Source organism: Cryptomeria japonica, chromosome 3, assembly GCF_030272615.1.
Source record: "Cryptomeria japonica chromosome 3, Sugi_1.0, whole genome shotgun sequence".
NCBI lineage: Eukaryota > Viridiplantae > Streptophyta > Pinopsida > Cupressales > Cupressaceae > Cryptomeria > Cryptomeria japonica.
The window spans coordinates 139062579-139074223 of record NC_081407.1 but is presented as its reverse complement, the minus strand read 5'-3'; the positions used below and the strand labels follow the sequence as shown (position 1 = coordinate 139074223).

At 35.6% G+C, this 11645-nt stretch overlaps 1 protein-coding gene across 1 annotated transcript; it reads left to right on the top strand.

Annotated features, from left to right (window-relative positions):
* The first annotated feature begins 324 nt into the window (after window positions 1-324).
* LOC131027334 (peptide-N4-(N-acetyl-beta-glucosaminyl)asparagine amidase A) lies at window positions 325-2724 on the top strand. The gene has a single exon (XM_057957356.2). The coding sequence runs from the start codon at window positions 612-614 to the stop codon at window positions 2391-2393; it is 1782 nt and encodes a 593-aa protein (XP_057813339.2). The 5' UTR covers window positions 325-611; the 3' UTR covers window positions 2394-2724.
* The last annotated feature ends 8921 nt before the right edge of the window (window positions 2725-11645 follow it).

Genomic DNA, 11645 nt, shown 5'->3' with positions numbered 1-11645 from the left:
GTTGTCAATACCTACTTAAAGATGTCCCAATAACTCAAAAGTTGTCAATACTTATGTACAAATGTCTCATAAGTATTGAGACCAATAAAGTTGCACAACTCCTCCAAATAAAATACAAATTCTACAAGTGACATACTATTGATAAATATGAAATTTATTAATGAATTGAACAAGGAGTGAACAATCATTAGAACATAGTGAGCTGAACCCCTTCCCTATGTGAAATTCATGAAAGCCACTAAAAAGAAAAGTAAACTTTTCTTGTCTTTTTTTCCTTTTGCCTTTTTAATGCCCCCTAAAAATCAACTTTACACACAATTTTACTCTTAAAAGTAGGTGAGCCCTAAATTTTTACAATTTTATTTCTCTGCATAATTGGTATCAGTCATTATCCTCACCCAGTAAATGGGGATTCACATCATCTTCGAAGACAAATCTCTCTCATTTTTAATAATTCTTTCTTTCATTCAAAGAAAAACACGAATGGATTGTGCCTAACAGTTTTTATTTTCGATAGAAATTACATGGAGTCTGCCGGCTGGTATGAAACGACAGGAGTATTGAGTTAATTCATATCAGGAGATTAATCAGATCGTGTACTTGGTTAGATAATGTTCAGAATGGAGGTTCATCTACAATGGTGGAAAATGATTGTGATGATGGTAGTGATGGCCAGTGAAGTTCATTCAATGGTGAATCTTGGAAGGCAAAGGGAGATCTCGGACCAAATTCATCCCCAAACTGAAGGATTCTCATACCAGGTTAGTCAAACGCAATCTCGAAAAGAAATCCCCCCATTGGTATTTTTTGAGGTTACAAAACCCATTGAACTTCCCAAAGAGAGGCCTTGCTCTATCCATGTTTTACAATATGATTTTGGGCACACAATAGGAAAACCTCCAGTGATAGTGGAGTACAATCCCCCTAAATGGTGCCCTGACAGATGGAGTAAAGTGGTTATGGAGTGGAAGGCAACATGTAAAGGAAGACAGTTCGATAGAATTGCAGGGGTATGGTTGAGTGGCGTGGAGATCCTCAGGACGTGTACTGCAGAGCCCACAAAGACAGGAATTGAATGGACTATTCTCAAGGACATAACTAAGTACTCCCCAATGTTGAAGAGCCCTCAGATTCTTGAAGTGAAGCTTGCCAATTTAATAGATGATACCTATACGGGGGTTTATCATGTCAATATAACATTCCATTTTTATGAAGAGGAGGAGATGGGCTTGCATCATTATGGGTATGCAGATTCGATTATGCCAATTTCCTTGCCCTACTCACAGAGTGCAGGTGCCTGGTTCCAAATACAAAATGCATCAGATGTCCAGGGGAAGTCATTGCGCATACCACCTAATGCATACAGGGCAGTTCTGGAGATTTATGTTTCATTCCATTCAGATGATGAGTCCTGGTACGCTAATCCTCCTAATGTGTATATTGAAGCTAACCATTTGACCAACACAGCAGGTAATGGGTCTTTTAGAGAGGTAGTGGCTTCGGTAGATGATATAGTGGTTGGTGCTGTGTGGCCTTTTCCTGTAGTTTATACAGGAGGGATTAATCCACTATTCTGGCGTCCTGTTTCTGGTATTGGGTCTTTTATTCTCCCTAGCTATGAAATAGAAATGACGCCATTTTTGGGAAGATTGCTAGATGGAGAAGAGCACAAGTTCAGCTTGACCGTGACCAATGCTCTCAGTGTGTGGTTTGTGGATGCAAATTTGCACTTGTGGCTTGATAAAAATAGTGCAAGAACAAATGGAAAATTAACTGAATATGAGGCGCCCCCTTTAAAGATCAATGTTGAATCAAACTTTGAAGGCCTGGATGGATCGTTTGTTACATCTGCCAACAGGAAGATTTCCCACTCTGGCTGGGTAGAATCATCTCAGGGAAATATAACTACTCACATTTCACAAGAATATAAGTATATAAATTCAATGACTTTTGGAAACAATGGAGACGCACAGACAGTGGAGCAAAGTATTATGGCCACAAGTGGTGCTATACTTAAGGCGCCCACAGGGATGCTATTATCTACTCAAGTTGATAGTTCTTTTTGCATATATATGTATTTTGCTGTGGTGGACAAAGGTAATGACACCACTCTTGAGACGGCAAACTTCTCAAATGGCTTCAATATGGATATCTCCATTGTTGCCCCAACGAATAGTTTTTTCAGCTCCTTAAATAATACTCAGAATTCAGAGGGCTATATTTTTGTTCAGAATAACTTAGTCAGAAGTGGGTTGGGAAGCACCCAAGAGACATACAGGTATCGGAGTACTGAAGGTTGCTATTCTAGATCTTTGAGTGTAAGCAACTATACCTTTCTTTCAGATCATATAGACACATTCTGTGGCAACACGTCCTTATACTTCGAAGGATAGCTTTCTTCATAGAAAGCCAAGGCAGGCCACACAAAGGTAGGTTCTGCTTTTCTAATTATTTTAATTGGTTGACATGCAATTCATTCTCAGATGTATAAATCAGCAAGTATTTTCTACCATATGGCATGAAATCGGATTTCATTGCACTATGGTTCAAAGTTAAAAGAATTGAATTGGTCAATAAATTGTAATCCCAGCATTCATTGCTTTGCTATATAAAAATACAACTCGCAGAGAACAAATGTGTCATCACTTATGTGATTTGATGCATGCTATTTTGTTTGAGTGCAAATTGAGAAATCAATTCTTTATATTCACAATACTTCTTAATAATATCAGATTTCTACAATCTATAATGAATAATGCTACCTTAATGATATCAGAAATCATATATTTGGTTTGTTTTTGTTCTTTTCCTTTCTTGATGCTTGACCGTCATATAGCCTTTGACCCATCTCTCTCTTCCCCTCTCCTTTTTTAGTTGTTCTTGGTCTGCAACAACTCATTTTTATATCTTTGTGCTCTCTACTATCATCCCAGTAATAAATCAAGTGTAATCCAAAACGTTTGAAAAAAATCTCTACACAATCTAATCCAAAAACATTTGGATTAACTATATCCTTACTTCTGATTGATGGATTATAATGAAAATTGAAAAATATTTAAACTGAAAAATATTTAATATTTTAAAAATCATTTACCCTTTCCCCATTGGTATGCGGAAAAGGCAGTGGTTTAATGCAAATCCATGCCCATGAGACAAAGCTTTGATTTTTTCTGTAATAATTCAATGCAATGCAATCCCCCATGGATCCAACTTGATTTGCTGTCTCCTTTTCTCCTCTCTCTGAGTTTGGTCAAGTGAAGTCTACATTTGACTGGGGAGTATTCCATTAATGTCATTATTGCTACTTATCTTTCATTTTAAACATAAGTGGGGACATGAAATGATAATAATACGTAATCTTTTTGCCATTTCTTTTAAAACTATTTCCGCCCTCAGGATACTCTTTTGAAGATGAACCCTAGAAATTTTATAAATTAATATACTCAGCAAAATACACGAGGTATAATTACACAGGCGGTCACTGATTTTTTTCCTGCTTAGGAGGTACTACAATAAACTCTACTCAATCTGTCTAAATACATAATCTAATAGGCTGTGTACAGTGATCATGCTCCTACTAAAACCTTGAGATATAATCAAGATATATAACATATATTCTGTAATCTACAACCCAAATCTTATAGAGTACAATAATCATGTGAAGTTTTCTCAATTCATACAAAAGGATTTGTTATTGTCTCACTACTTTTGTTTTCTCTCGGAATTAACATCAGAATCATTTAACTAGAACTTCCTCAAGAATAGGTTTGTCTTCTTTGTTATATTAAGTTTCTAAGAGACAGATGTTCCCGTGCACGAGGAAGACAGATATTTTTGCAAGACTCAACTCCAGAGTGACGAACAGTATGATAGTTCTGTTTTCAAGAATTGTGTGTTAACAGCAGGGATATATTTGAGCTATTTATTTGAAAAGAAATATAAAAGAAACAGGCCAGTCTTCTTACTTTGGTTGTTTTTATTGATTTAGAAACACATAATACAACATGTTAGCATATGATAATTGTACATATTTATGGTTTAACTTGTTAAGGCTGCAACTGTACTCTTTCGTATAATATTGTAATGTGACTTCTGTTAAGCATGCATCCAATAAGAACAATACAAAAAATTTGTTGAACAGGATTTTACAGTAATTCAAAAAAAAATGTACTTGATTCTGTTAAGCATGTTTGTATAATCTTGAGTCCTTCCATCACTTGTACATGTTTTGTTTGCATACATTTTGTTTGAAGAGGCATTTTTTCTATTGGATTTTGTTCTTTATTTCATTTACGATAGGTTTTTTTTTTCATTAGTACTTAACATGGCTTTGTTGTCAAGACCCATTTTTGCATCCTCTTATTTGTTTGTTCTTCCTTAAATTGCACTTAGGGGTGGTTGCTATGAATGAGGTATATTGCCTAACTAGTTCCCATCTAAGTTCTAGTCACACTTCATTAATCTTATTTAGGGCACTTTTAGGTTATTTACTTTTTATGTCTCATGCCATAATCCTATGTTGTCATATATCTTCACCTTGCCTATATAAAAGCAAGTTCTCTCTTGTATATTATGTATCATTGAATCATTATTACATCCTATAATCCAGCATTTATTTCTTGGTACTCTCTTGCGTAAAGCTATTTTGGGTTTTGTAAGTGATTATAGTTTAAGTGTAGTGTGTTACTCTTACATTATGTTTGTCTAAGCAGGGGTTGCATAATTTCTTCAGTGGTCAAGGCACTCAATGCACTAGCACATCCATTTGCAAGAAATCCACCTTGTATTTGGTGTTGGCTGAGTAAGGGTGGTTAAAATGTTCTTCCCACATTTAGAAAGTAGTATGGGACCTATTTATAGACTTGTGGCAACATGTTTCTAAATTTAAGGTGATTGAGCTAATTATACTCATCTTTGCTCTTTGCACCTATCTTTACATTTGAATTTGTGGCTTTATGGAGTCAAATGGTGTTCAAGGGTTCATTTTTGTCGCCTTCAAGCAGTAATCATTTGCTACACACTGTAGGGGAGATAGGTGGAGCAATGTGCATAAGCATCAATGATTGACAAAAAAATCATGTATGAACAATGCATAGAGGTAAAAAAAAATTGCAAACCTACTTATTTGGATCTTGTTGAATTACATATTGGTATGCCAAGGAGGATCATGAGTCATGGCTTGGAGTGCACCAGTATTAAGTAAAGGGGGAAAGGAAATTACATATGCTTGGGGAATGTAGAAAGAAGCAGTGGGAGATGGCGAATCAAGATCCTATAAAATGAATACTAGTAGGTAGGTAAGCATTATCAATCTCAAAGGCTTGAGAAGAGGAAGGGAATGATGAGGTTTAGGTTGTTGAGAAATGAGATATCATTTGCCATAAGAGTGGGGTATGAGGATCAAGGCTACGAAGTACCTAATATAATTTACAAAGAAGGGGATGAGAAGTCTAAAACATGTAAGCATAGTAATGAAAGTGGTTGAGAATAGAGAAAAGGGACACTCACTACTAAAGGAAGAGGGACTAGGGATTGGAGTAAAAAATATCTAACACTATAGCATAGAAAGAAAAGAGAGATTGAGAACTGTTTAAGAATCAAGGATCGAGAAAGCAACATGCTCAATGTCAAGTGTTACAAGAATTGGATGACACTAAATCTTGGAAGTCTAAAAGTAGATGGTGAGGATGAAGTGGGGATCAAAATATAAAGATGTTTGATATCATTTGTGCTAAGGGAAATTATATTAGGATTCAAGGCTTAAGGTTAACAAGTAGCTAATATTGGGGTAGGGCGATAGAGATACAAACCCAAATGCTTGGGCTGAAGCACCAATGAATAGACCATTGTGATACCACCTACATGAGAATAGATCAAAAGAAACCCTAAAATCCCAAGGAAAGCAAAGAAGGTAGCAAGAGGTGGGAAAAAAGAAGAAAGTTGCAGGAGGCAATAATAGATCCAATGATGCAAAGATTGGGCATTACTTGGAAGTTGTGGAAGCTTTATAAGATTCTTGTACTATGGGGGAGGCTAGAGCTTGGTTATGAAAGATCGGATGTTTAGGTTTGCAAAGTGGCTTGTAAACTTCTAAAGATGATTCTATTCTTAGAGGAAACAATGTAGAACTTCTAACAAAATCATGTAGAGGTAGCCAAATTATTTCTTCTCTATGTGTTACACTTCTTCTCTTCAATTTCCTTATGCTTCTTGGCTCTATTATGTATATAGGAAATGGAACTAAGAATCAAAGGATAAATGACAACGAGTTAAGGGGAAAAGATTGGTAGTTAACATGAGTAATTCGTGTCATCAAGACTCATAGGGACAACCAATTAGAGGCCAAAAAAAAGGAGAAACTTTCAAAACTAGAAGATTCACACACTAACCGAACATAATAGTGTCACCCCTCTTAGAAGTGGGTCATTCATTTTAGTAGGGCAAGTCACCTAAGTGATCTTGTAGCTTAACACGGGTCACTTGAGTGACCTAAAGGTCTCTTAGATGCCCTTGCAATTGAAGGTGCAAAATGCTAGTTTTGGAGGAAGGAAGCAAAATGCACAAGCTAAGTATGTTTCTAGCAAGGATGAAATATACATGGCAGATGGTTCTAAGAGCTCTTTGAGGACTTCAATCAAGAAAGCAAAGTTTTAAAGAAATAAGGACATTGTATGAGTCATGAGCTAGACTACCATACAATCATTGGACTTACTTGTTGGCCCATATAATTTTGAGCACAATCTCCATAAAAGGTAGATGTCATCTCCCACAAAAAGCATGTTGGACCCACACTTCTTGTTGATGTCCTACTTTTGGACTTACAAATGAAATGTATGAAAACATGTAATATTTGTCTAATCGTGAAAAATGATGCTATAAAATTACAACACCTACCATTGATACACGATTAAGGAGATGATGTTGATGCTTTCTTTGATATGCATAAACAACCTACAAAACAATTAAAGATAAGCTTATATATACAAAAATGTATTTCATTGGAACTTCATTGTGCTTGTGAGAGATAGAGAAAAAAGGAGCTACAATAGAAAATGTGATGAAATTATGTGAGCTTACTATTGACAAAGAGGTATCAACAAAAGGATTGAAATTATGACAACTATTCAATCTTATGTGGTTGCTAAGGTGTTAAAAACGAGAAAAAATCTATTTCGCCCCAATTTTATCTTTTACTATTTTTTCTTGAAAATGTTTGTCAAAAACAATTTTGTTTGTTGCATTAGACTATTGTTCAAATTAGAAATGATTTCATGTTTACATTTTGTTGAATTTCAATCAATTTAGTTTATTTGACTCCATGGGGATTTCTTTTGGCATAGGTAGGGTCACTCCTTTTCACCCCATAGAGGTACCTATGTTGAGGGGTATAGGTGCTTAGTCACCCAGAAGAACTTCTTAGTCACTTTTGTTGGCTAGGGACAATCAACAACTTGAGTGTTTGCATTGTTTTCAGAGTTTTTTTTTAATTTATAGTTTTGATTTTGGTTTTTGTGTGTTTTTTTATTTTGACACTTTTTGGACTTTTTTTAGTTTGACATTTTTAATTTTTAGTTTTTTTCTAAGGTTGAACAAGGCTTTTGAATTTTAGAAGACACCTACATGTGATGGAATGCCACCAAAGAGCAAGCATGATACACATATATCATACAAGCACTATCAGAAGTAGACCTGGCCATCCTTCACAGGATAGTACTGAGAGTGCTATGAGTCCCTATTGTATGATCTTCACCTCATTTGTTGTGACATTCTTACTTATTGGGATTCTTACTAGAGAAACTTCTAGTTTCCAAGAGTTGTAAAAGAGTGGATGATTGCTCTTTATGGTGTCTACTACTATATTTTATGCGTCTTTCCTTTAGGGGATTGTCTTACACTTCCTAAGGTTGAGTATGAGGACTAGAAACGTTAGCTTGGGTATCTTTTCTATGACTTGAAAGTCTAGGAGATAGGTTGGGGATTTAGCTTTCCTTTGTTCCTTTACATGTCATTTTTCCCTTATGGAAGGTCTTGATTGTTTTGATTGCTACTTGTTTGTTGGGAGGCAAGAACACACCTATGCTCTAGTAGTGTTGGACACCAATTATTTAATAGGTGGAGTAATGGCCCCAATACTCCTACACTCCTTAGAGCCATGGGATGGCACAAATGTAGACTCTTTGATGTGGCTGCACTAAAAGTGTTGACTCTTACAAACAGAGAATTCATCATAAACCCAAGTATATTGACATGGAGGGGAGGTGGACAAGTGATAGAGCCATATGATACTACCATCAAGGAGCAGGCTCTTCAACAAGTAGGAATGGCCTTGAGATTCACTCTATTTCAAAATTACTACATAAACTTGATGATAACTACCCAACCTATTTACCATCAATACCCCATTACTATTGATCTCTTTAGGAGGTTGCCAAGACATAATGAGTAGTGCCCTTGTAGATTCCTCTTACCCCTAGGACTCATATTATACAATCTTTAAAAAGATAATGTTAATCATAGCTATGATTAGGTAGGGGTCACTTGGTTTATGATGTAGTGAGTGAATAGGATGGCAAGGAGGGTGGCAATTTTGACTTCACTTTTGAGGCTGCAGAGGTGGAAGAGTAGCCATTGATGAGGATTTAGAGGAGGTAGTTAGAATGCCTTAGATTTTCCATGCTTCTTATATGATAAAGGAGTATATAAGGATAATTGATCCCACTTGGCAAGCCAAAGATTGTCATGAGTATCGCACTTGTCATGTTCCCTTTCGTTGGGGGTTGAGGCTACCACCAAACCCATGCTAGGAAGAGATTGGTGATCAAAGGTTGGTATTGTGGCTAGGATCATGCTAAGGAGTTGTTAAAGATTGCGGATTGAGGTCGAGGCTTGACGCCTGCTAGATGGCTTTCAAGGATCAAGGTTTGGGGATATCGTGTAACCCATGCCAAAACATAAAGAGAGAGTTGACTTAATGTTGCCAAACGACTGCCAAGGATTAGGGTTTGGGGATATTGCTTAACCCATGCTAGAGCGTGAAGAGGGAGCCAACTCAATGGCACACTAGAATCTAGGGTCAAGGCGTTGGTCTAACTCGTGCCAAAATAGGAGGGAAGAAATAAGTCAAACCTTCAATTGGAAATGTTATAGGCCAACTTAAAATGTATCACATGAAGTTTGAATTTGGGCCTTGGCACCAATTTTGGTCTTGATTGACTAGTCTAATTTGTATATAGGTAGCATATAGAGTTGGGGAAGACTTTTCAATTGTAGGTATCTAGGTTATGTTATTGTATATTTTGGGAACTTGTGTTTAGTCAACTTTTGTGGATGGAAACCCATAGGACACTATGATAAATGGATGAAACCCATTAATTATTGCAATTAGAGGACATACACACTTTGGTTTTTTAGATCATTATCACCCAGGGAATGCATTGGAGCTTCAAAGATTTGTAGGATAATACAATGAGTCAATATATACTTTGTTGGTTAATGTTTATGTTGTTTTCATCACTTGTTATAGGATATTATTGTTTGTGGTGTTTGAGTATAACTAATTATTGTAGTTTGAATATAATTTGGTGAAGACTGTGTTTATGTTATGTAGCATCCTAAATTGTACCCCCTTACAATATTGTCCTCATTTGGGCCCTAACCTTGGTGTTCATCCCCTAAGGCCTAATTGAAGTCCTAATTTTGCTCACACCATGCATCTCACTAAAAATTTCATAATTTACATTTCTGTCCCCAAGATCCTGGGACCCTAATGTCTAGGACAAGGGCACCCAACACCATGGTCTTCTCCAAAAGGACCCATTTTGGGCACTCATAACGGTAACATGATTTAAGCGGGAACCTAGATCCCATTTTGGCTCATGTTGAAAACTTAATTTGTTTTTCGACTAGCATGTATAAAAGGAGATCTACCCCTCTCATTTTGACATCACACATTCATATCAAGCATTCATAATTTGAATTCAAGATCTCAATTACATTAAGTGAGCAAGTGATCAGACTTCTTTCAAGCATTGGAGTAGAAGTAAAGTCAAGATTCAAGCATTGGATATGACATTCATGTTCTATATTTTATGAAGACTATCTACATGAAATCCTAATTCCTTGTGAAGATAAACAAAACTTCATTAAAAGGTATATCATTAATGTTTTAGTCATTTCAATCTTTCCCTCAGAATAAAAACATTTCCATCACATTACTTTATTTATATTTCAATTCTATTTCATGGACAATTCCAAAAGCAAGGTTTGACCTAAGGCAAACCCCTATTCTCAACCATTTCCCCTTTTCTACTATGTAAAGGAATAGGTACAGAGTTTCAATTTTTCAGGATCAACATTATTTGTAAAGATGAACATATTCCCTTTTGGATGACGAAAAGTTTGGAGGACCAGGGTGACCGGCACCACGGTCCCAGAAATGTAAATCAACCTCTTGAGAACAAATCTAAACATTCACATACTACTCAGATCTAGGTTTGTGGCTCTATTTGACGACTGTGGCTCATTGTTTATGCATAATTGCTTCAGTTTACACACATTTACCCTAATTTCAATATATTTAATCAAATCAATTCAATTCAAAGGGAAAGAAGAGGCACATCTAAAACCCTTGGAATCTGATTAGAATTTAGATCTATTAAGGCTAGATCTATCAAATTCCATATTTGCCCAATGTGATGGTCTCTAAGCAAAAAATAGCGGTTTTACCACATTAATGGATGAAACCCTAATTTTTCACCCATTACATGTTATTTGGTGAATATTGTAGTTTGCATTAAAATTTTGGAAAGGGATATTACATCACTTGTCCATTTATTTACTTTTATCTTCTATTACAACTTTATAACTTGAATATTATTTACTCTCTTACTTATAGCTAACACCCTTGTTTTGGATTTGAGTTCAGAAGTACCACCAATGAATGGATGGACTTGTTTAAGAGTGCATCTATAGATTTTTGCATCCCTATCATGAGGTGAAATAGAGAGACACTCTCAATGGATGTAAAGATGCTTTCATTGTGTTGGTTGTTCAAATTAACTGCCAAAAAAATATTAGTTAGCCAAATTCAATGATCAAGCTTTTGGATTAGTGACCAATTGACAAGACCCAATCAACAAATTTTTTTCTTCTCTTTAGGCTCTACTGGACCTAGGGAGGTTTCCCTTAAAAATGTCTAAAGATTTCATCATCTTTCATTCAAATATTTTGAAAAGTAGATGTGTTATCAATGAAAATATACCAAGGAAATGCACGATTTATCATAAATTGGCTTAATTATTGGATATCAAACTTTCACTAACTCTGACAACAAAATTATAATCTAACCTTCCCCTAAACAACATGAAAATAAAAGGATTTGATATTGAAGATTGTTTCTTAATCATGAATGTACTTCTTACTTGATCGATGCATATCCCAAGGTTACAAAGTCAAATTACAACAAGAAAATGTATCCATCTAGCAAGTTAACTCAAATTAGTGAATCTTTACATAAATTCATCACATCAATGAATCCCCAACATGGAAATTGCAGAATTCTACTTATGATCCATAAAAGAAACTCATATTTACTGTGAATTGCTTAAAGCATTTAATTCTTTCCTTGAAACAAAACCATAAACAAA